This window comes from Vicugna pacos, chromosome 32 (genome assembly GCF_048564905.1).
Source record: "Vicugna pacos chromosome 32, VicPac4, whole genome shotgun sequence".
NCBI lineage: Eukaryota > Metazoa > Chordata > Mammalia > Artiodactyla > Camelidae > Vicugna > Vicugna pacos.
In genome coordinates, this window is record NC_133018.1 from 20,610,509 (window position 1) to 20,637,505 (window position 26,997).

The 26,997-nt window shown below is 59.9% G+C and overlaps 1 protein-coding gene across 21 annotated transcripts in view; it reads right to left on the bottom strand.

The window, feature by feature from the left end:
- NCOR2 (nuclear receptor corepressor 2) overlaps positions 1-26,997 on the bottom strand; it is a 313,102-nt gene that overhangs the window by 53,897 nt on the left and 232,208 nt on the right. For 18 of the 21 annotated variants that reach the window (XM_072953425.1, XM_072953430.1, XM_072953428.1 and 15 more), the window contains 4 exons: positions 15,709-15,833; positions 14,151-14,323; positions 12,189-12,251; positions 246-388 (listed from right to left, as the gene is read on the bottom strand). In XM_072953425.1, the coding sequence (XP_072809526.1) occupies positions 246-388; positions 12,189-12,251; positions 14,151-14,323; positions 15,709-15,833 (504 nt within the window). The remainder of the gene's footprint in view (positions 1-245; positions 389-12,188; positions 12,252-14,150; positions 14,324-15,708; positions 15,834-26,997) is intronic. The other 3 variants (XM_072953434.1, XM_072953432.1, XM_072953427.1) reach the window with 3 other exon arrangements.

Genomic DNA, 26,997 nt, shown 5'->3' on the forward strand with positions numbered 1-26,997 from the left:
GGCGGGAGCAGGGGCCGGGCACACAGGGGCATACCTGCCCACCCTGGTACCCAGGAGGGGTGTTTACAGCACAGATCAACCCCAGCAGCCATCCTGTGGGGCCCACTCAAGATGAACCACGAGGGGCTGAGTCCTGGCCTAAGACCCCTCCCCACCCAGGGCTGCCGGGGTGCAGCCCCCATCTGGGCCCGCAGGTCGGGCTGGGATGCTCGGAGCGGTGGGGGGAGGGGGCACAGACGACCCACCATCTTCAGCTTGTGCTGCTGCAGGATCTCATCCAGGTTCTGCCTCTTCTTGTAGTTGAAGTAGAAGTTCTTACACTGGGACACCGTCTTGGAGCCCACCATCCGGGCGATGGCCGACCAGTTCCGGCCGTGTTCCAGGAGACCTGTGGGGGAAAGAATGGCAGGTGAGGGGCCGGATAGGCAGAGGGGGCCTGTGCCCGCAGCAGAGGGCAAACAGAGCCTCAGGCAGAAAGCAGCCTGCTTCTGGGCCTGAGGCTCACTGCACGAGTCCGAGGCCTCCAGAAAGAGACACGGGGGTGGGAGTCACCAACGTGGGGGGAGCCTGGCCTCTCTAGGCTGCATGGGAGAGGCCTGGACTCCAGGAACCGGAGGAGCAGGAGTGCAATTGTCCTGGGTACACCCCCGCTGAGGCCGCCATCAAGGGTTCTGGGGGCTGAGGGCTGAGGTCCTGGGCCCAGACCCCGCCTGGGGCCCCACCTCCCCTCCTCCCCTGGCTGTCGTGACCCAGCACCGACGCTTGCTCACAGCTGCAGACGAGGCCTCGGGAGACAGGGCTGTTTTCCGGCCGGGGCCAGGGAAAGGAAGGAACGAATGAGCAGGGGTGGGAGGGTGGAGTCTGGGTGGAGGTGAGCTGGGGCCAGGAGCCACCGCACCCAGGTTAACCAGGGCACCCCCAGGGCCTAAAGCTCCCCGTGGACACCTAAAGGCCACTCTGGACTGGGGGCCTCTCCAGGCTGGCTCAGGGGCTGGGAGTGGACTTGCCCCCCCCAAATCACAGCCCCCCCCCCGTCTCCGTGAGCTTCTCACGCAGACTCCTGACGTGGGGAGAAACCCCCAAGAACTGGCAGACCTCATCCCAAACCCACCTGGGTCAGAGGAAGCTCCCTCCACCCCTACAGACTCAGGCCAGAGCTGCACCTCCAACCCCTGCTCCATCTTCAATGCCGTAAATACCAGGCTCAGCAGAAAAGCAGCCCCCACCCCTCCCCCGGAAGCCGGCCCGTCTCAGCCCATCTGCCCGCAGAGCTCCCGGTACACAGGCACGCCTCGCACAGGCCAGCGTCTCTGTTTACTCCTGCAGCAGGTAGGGCCTGCCTGCTTCCCTGGGGCAGCAGGAAGGCCCCAGCCTCAGGGGCTGTGGGGCAGGACCGAGCCCCCAGAGGGCAGCAGGCACGAAGCCTGAGTCACATTGCTGGGAACACAGCGGCCTCTGAGCCCCAGAGCTAGACTTGTGAAGACTAGCGGAAGATTTCCCATAACGGAGTTTGAAAGGCTGCTTTCCTTGCATCAAATCAAGCTGCAAGCAGGGAGGGCTATGACTGATATCTTGCAGAGGTGCGGGAGCCTGAGGGGCTGACAGTTTGCGTGTTGGTTATTTTCTGTCATTCATTCATTCTTTCACCCATCCATCCATCCGTCCATTCAAACAGGAGCTGGTGATTTCCTACATACAAGGCTCTAACAGAGGTAATACAGCAGCACAAAACAACATCAACAAACCACCACGTCACGTGGCCAAAAGACCTGGAGTTTGCAAAGCCCTTCAAAGACTTTGTTCCCCCTTACCCTTGCCGTGGAGGCCGTGGCTGTTTTCCCATCCCCAGGATGGGGGAAACCGAGGCTTGGGGGGTCACAGCAACTCACAAGCTTCTGGGGTGGGCCAAGGGGCCGGGGGGGGGCAGGTTTTCTGCTCTCCCGCCTCTGGGCCCAGTGGGTGGGGGTGGTGCTGGACTGACAGGCCACCTGCTCCCCTGCAGAGGCCACAGGGCCACGTGGCTCCATGGCAGCTCCTCAGGGTTCCTCAAGGACAGGCACGGAGGGGAGGGCTGGGGCGTGGGATCAGATGTAAACCAGCCCCTGACCTTTCCCTCCGCCTGCGCCAGCAGCAGCTGCCACTTCCACAGAACCTGGCGGAGGACGACGGGGACGCGCGTTTATTTATACTTCCCCAGCCGGGGCCAAGAGAGCCCAGGCAAACACGCTGGGCCGGAACCCCGGGAGGGAGAGGGCGGGTCTCCCATCTGGGCCTGCTGGGGGGGGGGTCTGGCGGGGAACGAGGGCCCAGAGGGTGGCTGGACCCTAGGGAGGTTGGCATTTACAAACTCAACACATAAATAAGGAGGTGACTTGGAGCTGACTGGGGGCTGGGGTCCTAATTAACTCCACTCACGGCAGCAGCAGTTGTGGGGGGGGCACCCAGCCCTTCCTGAAAGCTGCTGGTGAAGGAGCACAGGACCGAGCTGTCCAGAAGCCCTGCCCAGAACACGCTGTGTGGTCTCTGCCATGCCCTCTGCTCTCAGGGCCTCAGTTTCTTTAACTGCTGTGTGAAGGGCTGGGGTGAGCGTCCTAACATCGCGCTGGCTAGGGCCCCCGAGGTGGGGGTGACGGCCATGGGCTTCCCTCTGGTTCTAGGAACCCCAGACTAAGGTGGCCGAGCACGCGGAAGTGCACTTCAGATCCCACCGTGCCTTGGAAACCAGACCCAGCTAAAAGACCCCCCCAAGCCTGCCTACCTGGAGAGAACATCTCTGAGCATACGCCAACCAAGACCCCCAAGACTTGCACCCAGGTGCTCCTTCCTTTCCAGAGAGCCAGAGAGGCAGGGGAAGGGGCACCAAGAAACTGGGGGGGATCCCATGGGTGCCGAACTCCGGAGTCCCTGTCACTGTGACCCAAAGTACCCCCGCATCCCCTCCCCGGAGCCACTCACTCACATCCTCTCATCTGCGTCTCCCCCTCGGCCAAGTTTTCCGGAAACATACGGCTTGGAGGATGCTCCAGGGATCGGAGCGGGGAGCAGCGGGGCTGGGAGGCGGGAGGCTGGGCGGCCGCGGTGCCGGCTCCGCAAGGCTTCTGGCTGGCGTCTGCTGGCGGATCAGCTCTGCCTCACATCCTCTCGTCCAACGGCGCGAGGGAGGGAGGGAGGGAGGGAGGGGCCGGTGGTGGGAGGGCGGCAGGCGGAGGCTGGCTCCGAGAAGGGCGGGGAAGCTGCTCCGTGCTGCGCGCCCGTGGTGGCCCAGGGCTCCTCCGGCACTGCCACCCCTCAGCCGTCACCCCCACTCCCCGCCCCCCCCCCGGCAGCTGCAGGCGTGTGAGGTGCCCTTCGAGGTGGGAGCAGGCGGCGGGAAGTTGTCGGCTGTGTGCTCAGTCCCCGTGCCAGGCGTCACCAGAGAGCACAGCATTGGCTCCTCGGGCACCAATGTGCCCAGAGCGGGTGCTCAGCCCTCGGACCCCTGACGCCCCCACTGGGCAGAATCCAAACACCCCAGCCAGTCGGGCAGCGGTGCCCCAGCAGCCTCACGGCACGCCCGGGCTCAGCCGATCTTCCTGCTGCCTGACCCAGCGAGACGCGTCAGGGCTGAATGTGACCTCCAGACGGAGGCTCGCGGGAGCGGGCGGGCGGGGGGAGCGTGGCAGAAGCCCAGGTTCAGAAGGGGCGGGCCAACTTGGCACTGGCTTCCCCCCTCCCTCTCTCCCCATCCTTGGCGGTGGCGGCGTCAGCAGTGGCAAGAACAGATGAGGGCTCAGAAAAACAGAGCTTCTCCACCCCGGCAGACGGGAGCAAACTGCTTCTTCCGCCGTCATTCTTCTGTGCTGGTTCCACCTGCGGTCTGCCCCCCGCCCGCCCTGCTGCTGCCACAGCGGCCAGGCCCCCCGTGGGGGGCTCTGGGGGCTGGAAGGGGGCTGTGGCTGTGAGTGGGCAGGGCTGGCTTGGTCTTCCAAGAAGCAGCTTAGGATTTGAGGGAACTCTTCCCAGTGCAAATGAGACCCCCAACCACTAAGGCTGGGGGGAAGGGTTTGTATTCACCAGAGGACCCTCTGCTCCCCGAGGATCTTGGGACTATGGTCTCCTCTTTCCTCCCTCTCTGAGACACCCATGACAATCAGGTCAGCCCACACCCCACACAAACACCTGCTACAGATGCCCCAGGCAGCTCCTAAGAGGTTGAAAGTTAACTGAGTTGAACTTTGGAGCCAGATCCAGGTCACGACCGATTTCTCCAACTCTGGGGTCACTGACCTGCCTGTCCCTTCAGCCCTCAGCCTTTCCATCCTGCCCATGGAAATCCAAGGGACAACAGGCCATGGGTCTCCGAAGCACACCTGTACCCCCGCCTTGGCCTCAGCCCTCTCCTGGGTCCCAGGGCACAGAGCCAGAGGAGGGCAACAGAACCCAACCATGTCCGGGAGCTGGGACATCCCGCCTGAGTCCCACGATCCATTCCCCGTAAGGGAGGTCCAAGCGAGCTCTTACGGATGCCAATCCAATCGTGTCACTCCTCTGCTTCAAATCTTCCAATGATGACCCAAAGCTCTTGGAATAAAATCCAAAGGCCACAGCATGGTGCATGAGGCTCTGCAGAGCCAGTCCCGCCCTCCGTCCAGCCTGCTTCCTACCTCTTCCCTTGCTCACACTCTCCAGCCACTGGGACCTTTTCTGCCCAGCCCTTGGTTGTGCCCCAGGACATTCGCACTCACTGTTCCCGCCGCCCTCATGGCCTTTTCACAGATCTGCTTCTGTCCTCCTTCAGCTCTCAGCTGCAAGTGACACCTCCTCCGAGAAGCCTTCCTTGACTGCTCTCTCCCAAGACGTCCTCCCGGCCACCCTGCTGTCACGGGGTTTGGTTATCTCCAGAGCACTTATCACTCCCTGAAATTAGCCCCCAGGCTGCACTGTTTGCTGACCACTGTGTCTCCACACCCACAACTGCCAGGTGTGCAGGAAGCGCTTGACAAACGAACAAACACCCGGGATGCCTAGGTTTGGGGGCTTTCTGGGTAGCCCCCAGCCATCTCTGCTGCCTCTCTGGGGCTCCCGGTTAGGAGCTCCAAAGACAGGAGGGGGCTGAGCTGAGGGGGACCCAGACTCTCCCCAGACGAGACAGGAGGGACTGCCCACCTCTCACACCAGGGGCATGCCCACACACATTCTGTGCCAGTGCTCCAGACAGCAGATTCTGCCAGCATCCCCTGTGGTCTGGATTCCCCGACCCCACTTCTAATGTCTAAGCAAAGAGCTCTGTTCTGAAGCATCAGGAGGCAGGAACTAGGAAGTGAAACTGACCAATACAGGAAGTCAAGCCAGGAGGTCTGAGTCACGGACTCGGAGCACAAACTAGGCGGAAGAGCAGCGGGTGGCCACGGGGCGGCAGTGAGAGGGCTCTCACCCCTGGGGTCTGCGAACCTGCATCGACAGCCAGCCCCGCCCCACCACTGGCGGGCTCTGACGTCCTGGGGGCGGGGGAGTCCTTGCAGCACCTGTGGGCACCACACTGCCTTCCAGCTGCGACCTGGGAATGGCACAGCTGCTCCCTCTGGAACCCAGCATCCCCCTAGGAAACACTCGCTCCCCACCACCCCAGCCGCCCCGTCTGACCCCGACGCTTTCTGCTCCCTCCCTGAAGAGGCACAGGCAGGCTGCCCGCATGAGGGGCACAGCTCCATCCCTCCCGCTAAATGCCATTTTCCAAGAGAAACTCCAGTCTGCGAAACAAGATTTTCTGCTTAAAACCCTGTCAAAAGAGAGGGGACAAGTCCAGTAGACTCAGTCCTGAGTCATGCCACTTCCTTATTCCAGAAACCCAGGCCCTGGGCAAGTCTGACACGGACTCAGCCCCTAGGTTGGTGATCCTGCTGGGAGTCTCCTGTGCATCTGAGCTTCCAAAACTCCCGCCAGGCCCCGAGGGGATTCAGCCAGACAACATCACACCTGAACTTGGACACACCTACCTTTTCTTTCCGTCTCTTTTCAAAATTTGCCTCAGCTTCAGCGATTATATCTGCAAACCATAGGGAGGATGTGATTTCCCAATACATAAGCAAATACACACTTATCAAGATGAACAAAAAAATCAGGTTTGCACGACCCACCATCCTACCACTTTTGGAAAACGCCGCCTTACACGTTTGATGTCAAGTTTTCTCATAGAGCACAGCCAAGCGGTTCACTCCTGGGGCCAAGTGGCTCCGCATTATTTGCTGCGCAAGCCCCAGCTCATCACTCAGCCCCCTGGGCCTCAGTTTTCTCATCTGCAAAGCAGAAGGCGTGTGTGTGCACATGCATGTGTATACACACGTGTGTTCGCAAATATGGAAAACTCGCCTCAAGGATCCCTTGGGAGGATTACGTAAGCTCATTCATGCAAAGTGCGGGAACCAGCAAGCACCTGCCAGGTGGTAACAGGAGCCTGCCACGTGTCTCCCTCCCCTACGCGAACGCCCGTGTGTGGCTTTTGCTCCGGGGAGTGCCAGTGGGCTGGGAGACACCTGACTTCACCTTCAAAGCTGCTGATAAGGAACAAGAGAGGGGTCTGGAGCCCGCCTTGGCTGTCCCCCGGGTTCATGCAGAAATCCCAGCTCTCTCCGACTTCTGCTTCCCATCACAGCAGCCTGTGTCCCACATGCCAGAAGCATCCAGGTTGCGGGGCAGTGCACCGAAGACGAAGCCTGGCAGTCCCTCTCCAGCCGAGGTGGCGACATTCCCCACTGAAACTGGTGCTGGGACACCGCAAGGTCCCTTCTGACAGCCTTTAATGCCACCCCATGCCTGTCCATCACCTGTCCCCACTCCAAGCGTTGGCCCTGTCTCCTGTGGGACCCTCACTGATGTCAATACTCCGAAGTGACCCTGAACCACAGTGTGTCAGCGGCCAACGCTGTGCACTAACCATGGCACCACACTGCCTGCCGTGAGCCCTGGTGGGTGTGTGTGCTGCTGTTCAGACTAAGCACACAGGTCACTGCTCTTCCGTGGTCCCTGCAGTGAGGGTGGTGTGCGGCTTTGATGATGGACATGTGGATGGGGAGGCCCTGCATTTCCAATCTCTGTGGCTGGAGCCTCACACCTCCCCTCCCCGAGCCTTAGCCTCTCCATCCGTGAAAACTAATTAAACCAGCCAGTGTGCATAAGCACTGCGGAGGCGCAGAGCCATTAGTGGTTTCTCCTTCACTCCCCGAGAAAGGGGGCGAGTCCTGTGGACAGAGCCAGGCTGGAGTTACTGTGGGGGAGTTCTGGGGTCCACCTGGCCTGTACCTGGCCCGATGGACCTTACGTGGGGCCTCAAGGCCTGGCCCCTGCAGCACCCTCTCCCTCTTCACCAGGCAGGCCGCTGGCGGCCAGGGAGGGGCTGGTGGTGCGGGGCTGGGCCAGTGCCTATTTCTAGTCTGGAATGGTGTGCCTGGGGGCTTCCCTGCCCCCACCACAGCTGGCACCCTGTCTACCAGAGAAAGGGGCTGGGGACCAGGAAGAGTCGCCAGCAGAGCCCTGGGCCTCCCACACAGCTGGGTCAGGACTGTGAGCCAGTCCAGGCTGACCTTTCCCAGGGGAACCAGAGCCTCAAGTTCCAGCCTAGTGGCGCTGGGCCCGAAGGCAGGCAGCCAACTCCCCAGGGCTGCCCAGCACACGCTCAGTCCCCACTCGGTGTGAGCCCCAGGGCAGGCAGCCCTGACTCCATGCACATAAGAGCAGGTGCCCACCTGCCTACCTGGAGCCCTGCCACTCTCCTGTCCCCCGTTCCACCCTTCCCTATGTAATGGCCTTCCCCATGCTCTTACAGTAATAGCCAAACTGGTAAGGCCGGGGGACGGCCCTCCCAATGGCCTCTCCACCCCTCACCTCTCTCCCCTTCGCTGAGTTTCAACCAGTTCTTACTTGACCACGCTGCCCCTGCTACAGGGCCTTTGCATGTGCCACTCCTTTGCTGGGGTGCCCTTCCCTCCCTCATTATCTGATTAACAGCAGCTAGGCCTGTGGACTCACCTCACACCAGCCCCATCCCACCCTGTCACTAGTGCCTGGACTCAAATCCCAGCCCCACCGATTAGAAGCTGTGTGACCTTGGGCAGCTCACATATCCTCTCTGGATTTCGGTTTCATCATCTGGATACAGGAACTAGTAATAGCATCTGCCACAAGGTTGGTGGGGATGATGTGACTCAAAACACACGAAGACTTTAGCAGAACCTGGCACCCGGGGTCCTGATAATAGTATTACTTACTATTATTTTGTGCTTTGGGTGTCAGCCCAAGGGCCTTCCCCCCGCGCTGTGAAACCTCTTCCAAATGTCACTTTGCACCTGCCTAGCAGGTCACTCACCTCCAACCCACCCCCAGCAGCACAGGTAGGGGGTCGAGGCCCTGAGAGGTACAGTCACCTGCTCAGCGTCACACACTCATAAGGGCCAGAGCCGCGACTCAAACCCAGGGAGAAAGGCTCCACAGTCTGCGTGCGGAACTGCAAGCTGCCACTTCTGAGCGCCTACTGTACACGCACAAATATGGCTCATGCCACCCTCACAGTGCCCCTTGGTGACGGCACTTTGGAGGACGAGGCAAAATGGGGCCAAGACAGGGCCCGGCCAGGCCAGAGGCACAAGCCTGAAGAGCCGGTTCTCATTACAAACAGTGACGGGGACTCTGCGCCGAAGACATCACGCTTCCAAACTCTTCCACGGAAACCCCAGAAATAAGACTGTACTGGATACATGGTGGCGCCACCCCCCCCCCCGATTTCATGTCCGCCCACCTGTAACCTGTGAATGTGACCTTATTTGGAAAAAGTCTTTATAGATGTGATCAATTTGAGATGAGGTCACACTGGATTAGGGTGGATCCTCATAAGAGGAGGAAAATTTGGACAGAGATGCACAGAGGGAAGACAGCCATGTGAAAACGAAGACAGAGATTGGAATGTCTACCAGTTAAGGAACGCCGAGGATGGCCAGCAGAAACCCCAGAGGCCAGAAGAGCAAAGGCAGGGCCCTCCCCTAGAGCCCTCAGAGATAGCACAGCCCTGCGACGTCTTCATGCCAGACTTAACAGCCTCCAGGACTGTGAGCGAAAACACTTCAGTCATTTTCAAGCCACCTACGTTTGTACCTTGTTACGGCAGCCCCAGGAAACTAACACTGAGGTGATACTCTAATTCCCATGGTACAGATGAAGAAACTGAGGCACAGAGAGGTAGACTGGCTTGCCTGAGGTCCCAGAGATAAAAGGTCCAGAGGCTGAGGTCTGCTTTCTCTCTGGGGATTGGGGATGCTCTGCGGTTCAATCCTACAAGGCCTGGCTGCTGGAAGTCTTCCAGGATGCTCAGGGCAGGGCGAGTGGTCCCAAGCCTCTGGGGATATCTGCCTGCTCACCTCCCAAGCTCCCTGAGGGAGAGACCACAGCTGGCCTGTCTCGGGTACCCCTGTCCTGCATGGAGTGAGGCACTAGGTCGATGTGAAGCTGGGTAGGAGGACGCGTGGGCGCCATCTGCCTTGGGCACAGCTGGTTCTGGGGTACCGTCCTGGGTTCCTGAGGCAGGGGGCACGAGAACGTTCCTCGCCTCCCATCCCTGCCCACTATGGAGAAGTCGCTGGGGGCTACAGGCACCTGCCCCTCTGCCCTGCGCCCCTCCCGCCGACTGGAACACACAGCCATTAGCAGCCACCCTGAACGGTAATTGTCCAGATTGCTGTAATTCACGGCAGACGAGCACACTGGCGCTCATCACATTATCACAAATGTCACTGAGCAGGGCCTTGGCGCGCTCGGTCCCCAGGGGACTCGCTCGCTGCCGTCTCCGTGGGCAGGACCCAGGATGAGCTCACTGCCGCCACTGAAGACCCAACCTTGAGACGGTGGAGCGCACTCCTGTCTCAGCCAGTGAGTCATCCCTGGCTGTCCTCCCAGCCCCCGGGTCTGCCCTTCCCAAAGGGAGAGCTGGGGGGAGGGCAGCAGCCTCCAACCCAGCCGACTCCCGGTTCCCGGGCAGCAGGGAGGGAGCCGAGGACAGGGCTGCCATGATGACAGAAGACACAGAACAGGCCGGTAGCCCTGAGATGTGTGCATGGAGCCCCCAGCTCCCCCGGTTTGGGGGCCCCTGAGCAGCATCACTCCCAATGGCTGAGATGCCAGGGCCTCGTGTGTGGTTAAAAAACCTGTGCAGCTCTATACAGATGTTCACAGCAGCACTATTCATAACAGCCAAAAAAGAAAAGGTGGAAACAACCCAAGTGTCCATCAATAGAATGTGGTACGTCCATACGGTGGAGCAATACTCAGCCATGGGCAGGAAGCCCTGCACCCGCCACAGCATGAATAAACCTTGACGGCGCCACGCCGAGGGACGGCAGCCAGACATAGAAGGGCACATACTGTACAATTCAATTCACACTGAAGTCCAAACCCGGGAAGTCCATAGAGACAGAAAGTAGACCGGTGGGTGCTTGGCAAAACAGGGAGTGACTGCTAAAGGCGCAGTTCCCATCTGGGTGGTGAGAAGCCCTGGGACCAGGCGGTGGTGATGGCTGCACAACACTGTGAGTTCTGACTGCCACTCAACTGTGCACTTTAAAGCCGTTAAAACGATGGATTTTATGTTTTGTATATTTCATCAAAATTAAAGGAGGGGAAAATCACACAATTTCAATAAAGCCTCTTTTGCACCCCACGGCGAACTCCACACCAAAAATGACAGAGTGGACGTGGAAGACAGAAGAACAATGAGGCCCCCTCAGGGGGTGGGCAGCACCTCCTGTGCCCGGGCAGCCAGACAATGCCCACAGGCCCTGAGAACAGGCCTCTGAGCCCTGAAAATAGGAGCTCGCCTGCGAGAGGAAGGGGGGCAGCTCCTCCCCTCCCGGGAACGGGTGCTGAGGGTCCAGCCGGGCCCTTCCTCCAGGTCTGCCTCACCCGAGGGCTGGGAGCTCGGAGGAAGGTCTGATGCCTCCGAGGGGCAGGGTTCCCAGGCAGGAGCCCCGAGGGGAGTGCCTGGCTCCCAGGTCGGGGGCCTGATGAGGTCTGGGGCTGCCCCTGGTCAGTTTCTGAACACCAGGGCCAGACACTCGGGCCCCTCAGCACCCCATCCAGGGCAGCGGTAGGGGCAGGGCTGGCAGCCCACTGCCCAGGGTCTCAGCCTCTGGGCCCAGCTGTCCTCATATTCAACTGTCCCTGTGCACCTGGGTCCTTCGTTAGAAATGCCATTTGTTCCCTCCCTGAGTCATGACCTGGAGCTCTGGGTGCAAAGAAGCTGTATGTCAGTGGTGGGGCCTCAGCAGGACCTCGGAGGCAAGAGCCGAGAGGCCCAGGTCACCAGCTCCAGGACTTGGGCCATCCTCGGCCTCTGCTCCTCGCTTTGTCCACAAAACGGCCAGAAACAAGACCCACCTCTTAGGGCTGGGGTCAAGATAAATGGGAGCAAGCAGGCAAAAGGGGCTCAGATGCCACCCCAGCCTCAGCCTTCCTGTGGGCGCCGTGCTGGCTGGACGGCCTCTGTGCTGGGCCCGGGGGTGGGGAGGCTGGAGCATTTCCCAGAGGTGGTGGGGGGAGGGGGATCCACACCAACACAGCCCCAGCATTGCCAGGCCCATTCTCGGGACCCTCAGGGCCTGTCAGCTCTGGCTCCTCTTGGCCCACCCTGATACCCTGCCAATTTCACAGATGGGGACACTAAGGCCCAGAGACAAGTCACTGATCTGGGAAGTCAAGGGCTCAGCCATTCTGGCTCTGATGAACTATGAACATGCCAGTGGCTTCTACAGAGAACGTGGGCTCAGCACCGTAGCACAGAACCACTAGCCACCCCTGGAGACAGCACAGCTGAGGGGGATAGCTTGACACCGTAGCCCCACCATGGCAGCCACCAGCAGGCTCTGAACCTCCTCACAAGGCACCCAGGTGCACTGCCACCACTCTGTCTACAAGGCCACAATGTGCTGACCCCAGAGGCCATGGAAGCCATCCGTGGACAACATGGCTACACAGACCCATTTTCTGGAGGACAAAACTGAGGCTCTAAGGAGACATGCCCAATCTGAGAACACCCAGAAGCAGAGCCTGCCCCCGCAGACTACACCCCAGCCCTATTTAAGGGCACGTGTGTCCACCTCCTTCGACCACACAAGCCACAGGACCTGGATGTGCGTTGAGGGCAATCAGAGCAGCCAGAAACCCCTCACCTTTCTTGGCTGTTTCCATCTCTTCTTCGGTCCAGCGAGAACTTTCGTTCATCTCCATGGAAGCTGAAAAGCAAGACACAGGCGTGTTGGCAGCAGTCTAGACAGAGACATTTTCTCTGCCTCTGGCTCCTTCAGGGCACCTCCAGGGGTGTGGGGTGTGCAATCACCCTGTTTTACAGATGGGGAAACTGGGGCAGCCCAGGGTCTGGACCGCACCCACACTACCTCTGCACGCACTTGGCTGGGAAGAGGGTGGCCCACTGAGAGTGTGGTGACGGGGCGGGGGGACATGAGCTCCAAATGGGCAGGGACTTCGGCTGAGCGTGGCCTCCCTGGGGCTGGATGATTCTTTGTCGCGGGGCGGCCCCGGGCACTGCAGGAGGTTGAACAGCATCCCTGGCCTCTACCCACCCAATGCCAGGAGCCCCCACTCCAGCTGGGATAATCAGAACTGTTTCCAGACACGGCCACCTGTCCCCGATGGCAGACCCCACTCCCAGGGTGATGATTACATTCTGCCCCGACTCATCCGGTTCAGGGACGAGCCTGCTCATGTTATTTAGAAAGGATGCAGCTGCCTTGGAGTTGGGGGCGGGGGCTGGCCAAGAGTCTGCTGTGGCTGTCTGTGAGCCTCTCCTCCGAGATCCCCTATACATGAGCCCGGGTTCTTTCCTGCAAGACACTTAAGATCTCGTGAGGCCAGGGGGGAGCATGAGGGATGTCAGCTTCATGGACTCAGTGCTTGGAACAGTGCCAGGCACAGAGTACGCACTTGGTAAAGGCCACTGACCAGTGGAGGAAAGTTTGGGCATCTTCCCTGCTCCCTGCTGCCATGGCCAACTTTCCCCTTCCTTCCCACGGGAGCCCCAGAGGGAGGCTGTGGAGTCTGAGCCTGGGGTGGGGATGCCTGTCAGAGGGCCCGGGGCTGTGTTTTCCACCCCATCGTCTAGCCCCAACATTGGCCTGGGGCCCAGAAGAACTTTCCCAGATGACAGATACACCAGTGCACTTCTTAAGGATCCCTCCTATTCTGGGCCTCTGGGCACCCTGGCACCAAGGGCCAGCCAGTGAAGGCCTACAGGAACCACGTGGGATTTGTGGCCAAAGGGCTGGGTTTGAATCCCAATGAACTCCATGACTTTACAGAGGCATCATCCCTTCTCTAAGGCTCAAACAACCCATCTGTGAAGTGGGTACAAACAATCTCCCACGGGAAGAAGGGATTGGTGCCTGGCACAAATCCTAGGTGTCGGGGAGGGATGCCTGTGAGAAATGAAACGTTGCATCCACCAACTCACTCCCTGGGAAGACATCCAGGTGGCCGGGGCCTCAGCCAGAGCACCCAGGCCACGGACGGGGCTCCCACAGAGGTGGAGGGCAGGTCCCAGGCAGCCAGAATGGTACCGAAAACAGACACATGCCGGCTGCCCCCCTGTGGCTGAACTTGGGAACTGCTACTCAATTCTTCTCCCCTCGGGGCAGGGCATGAGGTCCAGAGCCCCTGGGTGAGCCCCTGCTGAGTAGAGGGAGAAACCAAGGCCCACAGAAGTGAAGATACAAACCCAGGTGCCGGCAGAGCTGGTGCAGGGCAAGTGGGGACAGCTGGTGCTCAGGCCCTTCTGAAAAGGGGTGGTGGCTACTCAGCACCAAGTGCTCCCTGGCAGAAACACTAATTAAAAACAAAACCAAATTGGCAATCTGGGGTTTCACATGAACTTTCTGGAATAATCACGGCTGACAGCCAATGAGCCTCTCCCATGCCCCATGCGCTGCTCTAGCCTCTTCCCACAAAGTCACCAAAACACTCACTTCATGCTTGCAGGCAACCCTGGTGCAGGTGTGGCCAACCGAGGCACAGAAAGGTGAAGGAACTTGCCCCAGGCCACACAGCGAGTTCGCAGCTAACGCTGGGGTTCTGAGCCCACTGCACCTGAGGGGCCCCTTCCCGGTCCCGAGACTCACCCAGCTCAGCGCTCTGCTGCGGGGTGACAGCCTCCTCGCAGTTGGCCTCGTTGGCCATGGAGCGGGTGATGCGGCCTTTGCGTCTCCCCTGGCTGTTGGCGGTTTTGCGGCCTTTGGAGGCCACTGCCTCCTTCTCATCGTTGTCTTCCCCAGAGGTGTCATCTGTCTTCTCCCTAAAGGCCAGAGGGGGCAGACAGGGATGGTTTCACCTGAGCCAGGAACTTAGATGGCAGTTTCAAGAGACCCGCTTTTCCTTAGCAAGGCAAGCGCTGGCCGCCAGCAATTTTGTACTAATCAGGTGATAGGAAAGAGGGGGAATGCTCAGGGTGAGGGCCAGCTGGTAGCAATCTGCAAGCTTCTCTATTCACCAGACGAGGGAGCATGGCTGGCATCTGTCTGCGATGCCATCTTACTTCTCAAAAGGGAGGTGGGAGCTGGAAGCTATCACCTATTCTCCTAAGAGGAAGGCGGGCTAGTAGTCAACGGACTGGCTGTTTTACTCAGTCAGTGGAGGTCTGGGTTGGTGGCTATCTGCAAAACCATTTTACACACTAAACAGAGAGGCTCTCTGCTCTGTCTGCAAGACTGCTGGATTAATGCATGGGGGTGCAGGCTGGTACAACCTATGGGCCACTGTACTCCCCCAAAAGGAGACATTCCCCACAGGGCCCTATAAAGGACGCTAACTGTGCTTTTGATAATATCCTGGGCCCTTGTGTCTTGCAGAAAAAGCAAGAGGAAAGTTTCCTGCCGGTCTCATGCAGGCCGCGCCAGGTGTGTGGGGAGCATGTGAACTCAATACTCAGGGCTGGGACTTTCTCAGAAGCCGGCTCAGGAGTTTACTGTTGGGCCCGCTCAGATTTATCACCTCCGCCTTCCATTCATCTTCCTGAAGGCCCTCGCAGGAGCGCCTGGGAGACAGTGGGTAACGAAGCCAGATGTTCTCCGAAGCCACATTCCTGAGCGCATTCCAGGTACCTGGCGCTAAGCTGCGCCCGCCCCCCCCCAGGAGTGAATCTCCAGCTGGCGGGGCTCCCGCCGCCCCTGGCAGGCACGGGAGGCTGTCAGGGCCCCCGAGGCGAGGCTGTGCCTTGATCTGCAAGAACTCACACTGACAGCGATGTGAGGTGAGGGCTGCTGCCTGCCTGCACACCTAGTCCTTCCGTGAGTGAGGGCCTGATCCCCTCCCCCCAGCATCTCGGGAGACTTGGCCGAGGAGGGGGAGGAGAAGAGGAGGCAGAGAGTTCCAAAGTCATTGCCTGGATTTATTAGCTCGGGAGTAGAGCTCAAATGAGCTATCAGTCTCGAAGGTCTCCAGAGGCTTTGAGAAAGAAAGGGCGGGCGGGCGGGCGAGAAGGGGGAGAGGGCGGGCTTCCGGAAGGGGGGCTGCCGGGGACAGGCAGAGTAGAAGGTGCCTCCCTTCCCGGCAGGCGATCTGGAGACAGCAGATCACCACGTCCGCGCACAGCTCTACAGCGGGGCACCCACGGGGGCCGCGGTTCAGGCCGAGTACAGACCACGGCCCCGCCACCCAGGGGCGCGGCCGGGCTGGCCTTACTTGATCAGCTCCTCCTTGTCATTCTCCACGTCCGGCTTCTCCTCCTCCTTCTCCGCCTCCTTCTCCTTCTCCTTCTCCTCCTTCTCCTCCTGGGTGCTGCGGGGCATCTGCTGCTGCTGCTGCTGCTGGGTCCCGGGGGAGGGGGGGGCGGGGGTGGGGTGGGGGGAAACAGTGAGGCAGGTGAGTCTGTGCGCCTGGGCTGAGAGAGCTGGGCGACGAGGGGGAGCACAATGGAGTCGAGCCCAGAAGAGGAAGAGGCCGCAGACAGAGGCTGCTGCAAGGAGTGGGGGCTCAGAACCCAGGGCCCACCTGACGTGAGCTGGGCAGAAACCACCACAGCCCGGGGTACTAGGGAGGCAAAGGCACAGGTGAGTGACAGAAAGTGCTGGCATCAGACGCCTGGCCTCCTCCACCTGGTGAGTGTGTGACTCCGGACAAAGGTCTTAACCTCTCTGTGCTCTGCTTCTTTCCCTTGAAAGCAGGGGTATTTGCCATGCCTACACCTCAGCCAGTGGCGAGGAGGCTGAAATGACAGAATCCAAACAGAGCTGGCATCTGGCACCAGTACTTAAGGGGTTGGGCGGTGCAGAAGCCACCAACACAGGAGGGAGGGCCCCTGGTCAGCCTGGTCAGGCAAGAGCAGGGGGCACTGGGAAATCTGGTGTCACACCCTGATGCCCAGCCCCGCCCCGCCCCTGACAGAGCTCAGGCCACTCCTCTAAGCCTCAGTCTCCATGTCTGTAAAATGGGCAGATGGAAGGATGGTCCCAGGTCCCCGGGCCACTTGAGGGTGGTTGCTGCTACGATGAGGGCCCGCTTTTGCTGCTGCGCACCAGGTCTCCCTCTCACGCTGGCCCTCGGAGGGGAAGAGAGCAGGCCCGCTTGACAGAGGAGGTCGAAGGGGCCCCAGGGCAACACTGGCCTCCCCGGTGGCCTCTTCCCTTCATCCCCCCACCCCACCCAAGCGCCCGAGGCACTCTGGGCCCTGCCCCTGCCCTCACCACGCCAGGGGAGGAAGCAGGAGCGCCTACCCACACCGCCGCCTGACTTCCTTTCCGTCCCACCTGATTTCTTTTAAAGCACACGCCGATTCTCTTGGCCACCCCAAAGTCTTCCCTGCGAGCAGCTGCCAGACCAGACCTTCTTTCCATCCCACTGAGCCGAGTGAAACGAAAACAAACCCGCCGAAAAGCCCTTCAGCGTGTGCTGAGGGGCACGGCCACACCAACCTTCACATCAAGGGGAAACCCGAGCAGACGGAGATGCGCGGGGGGGAGGGGAGCTCCGAGGGTTCCCTTTCTCCCCATCTTTCCTCTGCACCAGGAACACATGCCCGTCCACCACACACACTGCCCTGGCCTGCAACCCCACCCCAGACCCCCTCTGTAGCTTTAACGTATGATTTATGATGCGGCTGAGCACAGGGACCAGCTACAGGCATTCCACGGACGCCGGGCACAGAGCCAGCGCCTGCACGTTCACAGGGAACCGTGGGCTCTCAGGCTATAGCAGTGTCCACCCCAGAATCCCCTGGCTCAGGTCTGTCCCCGCTTCCCAAAGAACCTCCCTCTGCTCTGTAAGAGGTGGGGCATGGGGGCGGGACAGCGGACTTGGAAAAGCCTCCCTCCACCCCTACTACGTTGCTGTCAATTCCCGACGGGCGGCCCAGTGTCCTTGAACTAGCCTGTCCCTTGCCACCACCCTGAACCCTGAGCCACTACAGCATAACCTTTCAACAGCTGAGGAGCCGCCTCCCCCTCCCTCCGCCGCACTGACAGAAGCCTCTTCCGGAGCTGGCCCTGTAGAGCTGGCCCTGCAGACGGGAGCCAGGGCAGAGACGGTGAGTAGGGATCGGGGACCAGGACCCAGTGCAGGGGGAGGTGGCATGGCGGACTGGGGAGGGGTCCCCCCACCCCGTGGGCGGCTCGACATGGCTGCTGTCACCACCTGCGAGACCTGCCTGGCTTCCGCACACCCAGGACTGGGCGGGGAAGGACTGGGACTTCCCAACCGCAGGAAGCTGGACGTCTCCTGAGACCACCTTCTGTGCCGTGTCTGTGCCAAGATCCCTCAACTGGGCTGCAGCTTCACTCTGAAGCTTTGCCCGCGGTCCCTCCTGGCAGCTGACTCCAGGCTACCCTCCTGGGACACCTGTCATTGTCCCCTGGCTCTAGGCTGGTGGGGTCTCAGGTCCCCTGGAGTCTCACCCTTGGCCTACAAAGCCGGCCCTGGCTGCCCTGGGCACAGCCAGCAAATGCAGATCCCCACCCGCTGACACAGGCAGCAGCCCCTGGCCCTGCGCTAACATGGCGTGACTAACCGGGGCTGATGCCCAGGGAGCCTGCACCTGCGCCCTCCTGCCCAGGGCCCTCCACTGCAGCCCTCCTCCGAGTCCTCAGAAAGCCCCGAATCCTCGAAAAGCCCCACTGAGACGATGCCAGCATTTCCGGAGAGCTCACTACACACCGACAGTGCGCTGAGCACATTCTTTCAGCCAGCTCCCCGCCCCCTGAGGTCCAGAGGGTCATGACAAAGGAGGAAAAACCAACAGTAACAGCGACCTGGGGTTCGACCTGGGGCCACCCCTTCCCCTAGCACCTGGAGCGCCTTGCAAACAACATGCCGTTTAGTGTCCTTGATCAACCTCAGATGGAAAAGGGCAGTGATGGCTGCTCCCACTCTGCACAGGGGGAAGCTGAGACTGAGAGAGGAGGAAAGTCCCTGCGGGCAGCAGGCGTCATCCTGTCGTCCCCAAAGCCCCGCTGAGAGTCTCACCTGACTCCACCCCCTGGTCCGAACCTGAGGCCTCTTTGGGCATCCCTGACCCTTTCTGCCTGGCCCACCCTGTCCCCTTTTCAAGATTCCTCAAGCCCCGGACTGGGCCGGACCATAATCACCACCCCACCACGAATAATCACCCATATCACAGCATTAATAATAAAAATAGCTCCAAATGCCATGTGCCGGGCCCTGCTCTACATGCTTTGATCATCTCCTTTACCAACCCCATCATTCTCCCATCTCGCAGAGGAGGAAACTGAGGCCCAGCGAGGCTGGCTCACAAAGCTGGGAAACAGCAATGCAGGATTCAAACCCAGAGCCTGCGCTGAGCCCAGCTGCGCCCAGCCCCCTCTCCTGCCATCTCCACTCACCCCCACCTGTCCCTTGCCCCTCTCCCAATCTCATCCCACGCCCATCTCGTGGCCCTCGGACTTGGTCATTTTTCCTCGCACTTCCCACCCAGGTGTGCAGTCCCAGTACCAGACCCCGTGGCCTCCTCCCTGACACTCTATCAAGCCCCTCAGGCAGGGGCAGGTGACCCCCACGCCCCACCCTCTGGGAGGAGTGGGTACAGCAACTTCGGGGCCACCCTGGAGCCCTGGACAGGCTCTTGGTTTCCTGAGGCCTGAATTCCATCTCCCCCTGGAGAGCTGTCCCTGCTGCCCGAGTGGAGGGGGGCTAGTGGGGGGGGGGCGAACGGGACAGACCCCAGGGCAGTCCTGGCCTTAAATACAGTTTCCACTGACAGGGACTGTCAGGCACAGCACTGACCATCTGCCTGGCCTCCGGCTGCACGCAGGAGGTCAACAGGCTGACACAGGGACACAGCTCTCACTCTGGGGGATCTGTGCAGCGAGAGGGAGACGCCAAGTCCCAGGCCGTCAGCCAGCCCAGTCCCTGACAGCCTCTGATATTCTAGGACAGCAGACACGGTGACGGCTCACTCAAGGCTGACTCACACCTACGAGGTCCGGCTTCTGATCTCAGCCCTTCCGCGGATCACAGAACCACACTAGCTGGGTTTCACGGGCCATTTAGAGCCACTGCTCCCGCGGCTGCACACACGGATCACCTGGGCAGCTCTGGGAAGTCCCGACGCCCAGGCCCCACCCACACCAGTCCCAACAGGATCTCAAGGGGAGAGCCAGGCATCAGCATGTTTAAATTCCCAGGTTACTCCAAAGGGCAGCCAGGTCTGACAACCGGTGCTTTAGACAAGGAGCCAGCAAACTTCTCCTGTAAGAGCCAGATGGTAAATACTTTAGGGTCATCAGTCCATCGGTCTCTTTTCCAACTACTGACTGCCGTTTATAGCGTGAAAACAGCCAAAATGTAAACAAGTGCATGTGGCTATATGCCAATAAAGCTTTATTTACAAAAACAGGTGAGGGGCCAGACCAGCGCTGTTTAAACTAGAATGTACACATGAACTACCCGGGGATATTGGGGAAATGCAGGTTCCGATTCAGTGGGTCTGGGGCAGGCGAGGCCGCATTTCTAGGCAGCTTCCAGGGATGGTGGACGCTGCTGGTTCTCGGACCACACTCTGAGGAGCAAGGTTTCCGGGGATCCTTGTTTCACGAAAGCCACCCAGGACCCTTGTCACTAGCAGCAGGTGAAGCTTGGGGACCCGGCAGAAGAACCAAAGCCAGACTCCACCATGTCAAGTGATTCCAGGGCTGACGATGGGGTCCACCTTTGTTTTCAAACATGCCATCGGTCAGGCCGACAATGGGCTTCATGCCCAGTGATTGGTCGTGAAAGTCCCTCCCAAACCATAGCACAGTTCTGCGGGAAAACCTGATCAGTATGGTTAGCCAGAGCCATCCGTTCAAATCCCTGGAGGGGACCCCTGATTCCGGAGCACTGAGTGCTGGACAAGCAACCCATAACAGTCTGTGCTGTGCCGAAGCCCCAGACCAGGGGCTGTATGGAAAACACTACGAATAAAAACAAAAAATGCTGACTGAGCTCAACGAACATGTGATGAGGCCTTCTCATTTCATACCTGTTAGTTAATTAAATGTTCCCAACACTGCCGGCATTATCTCTGTTTTATAGAAGAACATACAGAGAAACAGAAAGGTTAAGTAACTCACCAAAAATCACACAGCATTTCCTAGCAAGATCCTACAGGCAGGTTCTCTGCCTGCCTCTCACCCGAGCCTGGGGGATCACAGGCTCCTCCTCACCCCCATTTAAGCCAAACTGTGCCACCCCCTCATTCATTCCCTCCACAAGCACACCCTGGGCCCCCAAGGGGGACCCCAAGCTACAGAAAATGTGTTCTCCAACCTTACGGAGCTATAGCACTTCAGCTGACAAGGACAAGGAACTAAGACAGGACAGATGGAAGCTGCAGGGATGAGAAAACTTTAAAAAGGCAAAGCACGTCGCAGATGTGACAGCGATTCATGCTAACCAGCAGGGAGGAGGGAGGAGGCCCCTGAGCTGAGTCTCCGGAGGATTTTGGTAGAGAAGGACGAGAGGGGGTGTTTCAGGGAGGGAGCCTGCTCCGGCAAAAGCACAGGGACATGAAATCACCCACTGTCCTTACCGAACGAGATACTGAACATAGCTGGAGAGCCGGGCCAGCTTTAACGCCCCTGCTCAGAAACACGGGAGGTGCCCGGAGAGCAGTGGACAGCCACTGAAGGCTTCTTTCAGAAGACCGATGGTAAGCAGGCAATGACAAGTCCCACCCCGTGTTTTAGGGCCATGATGTAGCTGGTCAAGGTGGGGATGGCTGGCGGTTCCAGGAATGAGGGGAGAGTCCAGTGAAAAGATGGTACCAACCATCCAGAGAGGAGCTGGTGAGACTTCACTCCTGGATGACAGGTCCTCAAAATGCATGATGAGAACTTCCTGACACCCAGTAACACTGACTGTGGCACAATCTCACTCATTCATTCAACAAACACTCGACTGAGCATGCTCTACGTGCCACGGGCCCCTGGTGAGCAAATCCCAGGAGGGGTCTGCACTTGTGACACCCTCCATCTCTTGGCAGTGGAGGAAGGGGGGCCCAGGAGCCCCAAGTTGGTGGGAGAAGAGGAGGGTCAGGGGTCAGGACCAAGACACAAAGGAGTCTCCTGTTGCTGGCAGCTCCCTCCCTCGCACTCGGCCGCCTTCTAATCCAATCCACGTGTCTTCCTGGAAGAAACGCAGACAGGGGATGCCGCCCTGGCCCGTGAGGGGCGTCCTTTACAAAACACAAAGAGAGACGCTGGCTCCCAGGGCGGGCTCGTACCAGCTCACAAGCGCAGACTTCAGTTTCCAGGAATTTTGCAGATTACTTGTTAAAAACCCTTACAATTAAAGAAATTGCAATAAAAACAAAGGTAATAAGTACTCAAAAGGCATCCGTTTGCAATTACTTGACTACGTTTGGCTGTTATCTGTGCCCCAGTGTGCAACTGTCTCCGTACGGCGGAAGGAGGGTATGATCACACCCTACTCGGCGCTCTGCGTGTCCCTTCCCAAGTCCACGTGCAGTGACATCACGTGGACAGCCTGGACTCGGCACGGTGGGAGTATTTATACCACGGAAATCGGCACATGCTACACACTGGGATTTTGCCCCCAGAAAGCTGGTTATTAGACGCTCACCAGCACTCCACTACACACAGACGTGTCCACAGAACCTGAGCAATGTTTAACACCACACCTGTGACGTCTGTCCTGCGCAAGGAGGTGAGTGAGGTAGCCAAGGCTCTGTGTCAATCGTCAGTCAACCCCATCCTGCCACCTGGAACAAAACCCGTGGTCTGCACCGCAAGGCCGGGTGACCTAGCCCTGCTCACGTCGCCCACCGCCTTTAGGGCCCTCCCACTTGCACCTCCTGGAAGATGCCGCTTGTTCCTGCCTCAGGGCCTTTGCACTTGCGGTGCCCTCTACCTGGGAGGCTCTTCCTCCAACTCTGCCTGACTGGTTCCTTGCTATGGCTCAGGTCTGAGCCCAGATGAAACCTCCTCGGAGAAGCCTTCAGGGTCAGCTCCCTAAAGCTGCCCTCTGACATCAGCTGCCTCCCGACCTCAGCCTGCCTTCTGTGGCCCTTCCTGCCACCTCAAATAAGCACATTAGTTGACTCGTGCGCCGTCTGACTCCCACATGGGTGTGACAGCTCCAGGGACCTCGTCTGTCTTGCTCACTGTGGTATCACCTAGAATGGTGACGCTGTGAAGGAAGGACAAAGTGGACTGGAACCTGGCTACCCCCTCCTGCCGCGGCCCACGCTGGCGCAGGCCCACAGGAATGCAGCTCTTCTGGTAACTAGTTCCTGACTCTTGGCAGTCCTGTTTGAAATGCCCGGATGTGAGGTCTGTCAGCCCCCACACCTCTCACCCCCTGGGGTCAGACTGATCCACGGTCACATTTTCCATGTCCTTCTGTCCCTCTGGTGTGGTCTGCCTCGGCGGTGCTGATGGGGAGCCGGGTCTTCCCTGCCACCGCGTCACGGCCCGTGAGAAGGCCATGTCTGTCTTCTCCTAAAACGCTCGCTGCCCAGCTTGCTGGGTCCCTGGGGCACAGCTCTTCTGTCGCCTCCCTGAGAACAGCGTCCCTGGGGATGTGTCTGGGAGACTGCGGACCTGGGCAAGCCTCCCATAGGTTTCTGCCCGCTTAGCACAGAACTGGGCAGGGAATCTGGGACATCTGCTTGCTAGAGCCCTAATCCGGACACAATCCTGCCCAGCCCAGCCTGCCCCCAGCAGAGCAGAAGCTCTCCTGCAGCCCATCTCCTGCAGGCCTGGACGGCCCAGGAAAGTCAGGCCGACCCCCAAGCTGGCCCATCCACGGGCTGGCGGTGTGGGACAAGCAGGCCTGCGCTCACCCAGGGGGCAGGGAGAAGCACAGCCCAACCTGGAAGCAATGTGACCACGCCTGGGCTGCCACATGTCCCCACCAGACCTCACCAGGCTGAGCCATCAATGATTTCATCGGCCCGGGGGGCAGCCAGGGTCTGGGAACCAGCACCATCTGCAGAAAGGCTGCCCCCTCCCCCCAGGGGACTGTGCTTGGCTGGCCCTGCCCTGGAATGCCTTCCGGTCACGCTGTCCCCTGTGCAAGCTGCCCGAGGCACGGGAGTCTCTGGAGTGCACAGCAATGGGGAAGAAGGTCACTTGTCCCTCCGCAGGGAGCAGGGAGAGGAGGCGCGGGAGGGAGGATGAAGGAAGGTGAGAGCCAGAGGCTTAGAGAGACACGGAGGAGGTGTGGTGGGGAGAGAGAGACAGAGAGACAGAAACAGAGGGTGGGGAGAGACGGGGAAGAGGGCCTACAAGCCAGGCTGCAGGGAGGAGGAAGCGGCCCAGAGAGGGGCAGGTGGGAGGCTGGGCCCTCTATCCTGAGCTCAGTTCTGCGGGAAGAGACGATGACAGACCACGTGGCCGCCAGGAGACCCCGACCAGCCCAGCTCCCAGCTGCCCATCTCTCCTCTGCAGCCACCACCCTGGGGGATGGACAAGCAGGGTGGGGAGAGAGGCACTCACCCTCGGGGACAGGCCCCCTCCGCAGAACGGCGCCCCCATCGCCAAGAGAGCGATGGTGGCCGCCCTGGTCACTGCTGCAGAGCTGGCCCTCCTGCCTGGCCCCTGCTGGCCTCACATCCTCGGCTCGCCGTCAGTTTGCATAGTGAGGCTGACTTCTGACCACTGCATTCCTGGGCTCCAGCGCTGCAATTAGCTGGGATAATGTGGCCCCTCCGTCCATGAATCATGAACTATAAACCACTGTGCCGTTACCAATGAGCTGTGCTGGCCCCCACCTCAGCCAGTGATTCACCTCGGGGAGAGGATGCTGGGGCGCGGCCCAGCCCACAAGCTCACCAGCCACGCACAGCTGGACCCCGGGGGCTGGAGTCCAGCAGGTGGGGGCTTGGCCCTCTCCTGCCAAAGCTCAGGTATGTGGGGTCTGGAGGGGTTGGGTACGAAGGGGCTGGAATTCCTGAGTCTCCCTCTGTCAATACAGAGAAGCTTCTGGAAAGTGAACAGCACCCTCTTAAACAAGAAGGTCATCCTGACACTCCGAAGAGCCAGCACCCGTCCCTGCTTCCAGCTGCTCAGGGCCAGGCAGCAGCGCGGCGGACGCCTGGGCAGCCTGGCCCTCTTGGGGCCACGCTCGTAAGCAAGGGTCCGAGCCTAAATACATCTGACAGCCGACATTCCTCACCCAGGAATCTTATGTCCCCTTTTATAACTATCCACAGTTTTGAAAGGCCACCACTGCAGTGAGGAACAAGGGGCTCAGCACAGGGTGTGGTGAGGGTGTGACAGGGTTGGTGTCATGTGAACACATGTGGTGACACCTGGCTGAACACATGTGGTGACACCTGGCTGCACACTGTAGTTAAGCGTGGAGGCAGAGGAGTCCTGCACGCAAACACACAGGACTTGTTCCCAGGACAGACTGGTTCTGAAGGCGCCTGCTGTCCCAGCCACTGCAAGTGCCCTCGGCCATCCACAGCCCCTGGGCTAAGGCCCGGCGCTCTCTGCCCACTGGGAACACCTCAGAAGGGCCACGCAGCCCCCGAGGGCCAGTCAAGGCTACCGGCGACCCTGCGCCCACCCTCCTTGCCTTCCCCTTCTGCCGCCCTGCTCCCTTCCCTCGGCAGGGTCTGGGGTCTCCGCAATAAACATCCCGAAGGCCGAAGTCCTGCGAGTGTCCCAGAGCAGCAGCACTGCCAGGGCACTGGCTAGCAATGCAGATTCTCAGGCCCCACTGAAGGCAGGCGGCCCAGCAACCTGCATTTCCACAAGCCCTCCTGGCGAAAGTTCAAGAACTGCAGCTGGATGCCAGCTCCATCTCAGGGTCCGTGACTCCAAATGGGACACAGCCCTCCAAGGACTTGAGAAGGGCATGCAGCCCAAGGACACTGGCTGCAGCCGGTAAGAAGGAGACGGTGGTGCCATGAGAAAGAAGGCGGCCTGCATTCTGGGGAGAGTAAGTTCTTGCCACCAGCACCGTGGGTCTCCCTCCCTCCTCCTGACCTGGGAATTTGAGCTTGGACCCCAGACAGCCGCCCCTCATCACGGCCCATTTCCATCACACCGAGGTAGGAACGGGGGGGGGGGGGGGCACTGGGAAAGTCATCAGAGCCACCCCCCTGCATCGCCTGGGCCATGGCCAGCCAGCTCGAGAAATGCACCCTCTACAAGGTGGCAGCCTGGAGAAGGGCCACTCGCTGACACCTTGGGAGTCCCGTCTCACATCTGCCTCAGAGGCTCGTAATCGGGACAGTCTGTGAGGTGCCGAGACAGCCAGGCTTGGCTGATGCCCTCACTCCAGCTTCCTGAAGGATTAAGGTCTGATGCGGCTCTGAAGGTAAAGCTTTATAGCCCTGGCATGCAGCAGGCACTCAGCAACTGCACCCTGGACGATGATACAACACTGTGCATCAGACATCGCTACGGAGATGGGACTCGGAGAAATGAGGCGGGAGGGCCCATCAGAGGGGCATCTGTCAGGCTGACAAGCTGAGGACCCCTCGTGGCCATCCTTAGCTACAGAATGGCCAGAGCCACAGGGACCAGGCCAGGACCACAGCCTCCACGGCCACCAGCCACGCAGGAGGAGGCAGGGATGCGCACGGGGCTGGGGCTGCCGGAAGAGACTGCAAGAGAGACAGAGACAGGGAAAAGGAGAGACAGACAAGAGTGGAAGCAGCCCCTGCCCCTCCCAGAGACACAGGGTACAGCAAGCGAGGGAGGGCCCAAGGAGACAGTCCTTCCAGCCACTGGCCTCCCAGGAGCTGGAGGCAGGCAGGGGGCCGGAGTCGAGGGAGACTCCCAGTGACTGGAGATGGAGAGGTAATCGGGGTGGGGGGCCCAGGCGGACACGTCTTGTCTACAGTGAGACCCCTCTGCCACCCTGACCCAGCAGAGCCTGGCGCAGACAAAAAATCCAGGCTAAGAGGTCGACTGGGGCCAGCCTCCAAAGGACGGATGCTCAGCCAAGATGCTCCGAAAGGGCCCCCCAGGGCCCCCCTCAGCTCTAATGACCGACAGTGCTGGTCTTGAATCCTGAATCTGCCACTAACGGCAGATTCCGCCTGAGCCTCTACGTTCCCACCTGCAGAATGGGATAGCCGCAGCACCTCTCTCACAGAGCTGCTTTGAGTTAAAACGCATCAGGCGCGCAGCCCAGGGCGTGGCACGCGGCCACAGCTGGTCCTGAGTGGGTGGAGCCAGCGTTGTCACTGCTGTTTTCGTCTCTTCGCCCCGGTGGTCAGCAGCATGGCCATCCCCACCACGTCGCCAGGCCAGGGGTCCAGGGCTCTGACGTCTCACTGGACTCCCAGTGCCTCCCCACCCACCACGAGAGGTCCAGCAAATACCGGCTGAGATAATCTAAGTCTTCTCCCAAAGTAGGGGAACCCAGGAAGACGAGCAAGCCTGACTTGTTCCCCCCAAGAAACAGATGCACCACGAGTGGCTCAGCAGAAAGTGACTGCTCCCCAGCCCCCTCCATGCTCACTCTCACCTGGCACTTCTGGCCGCACAGAACAGAGGGTCT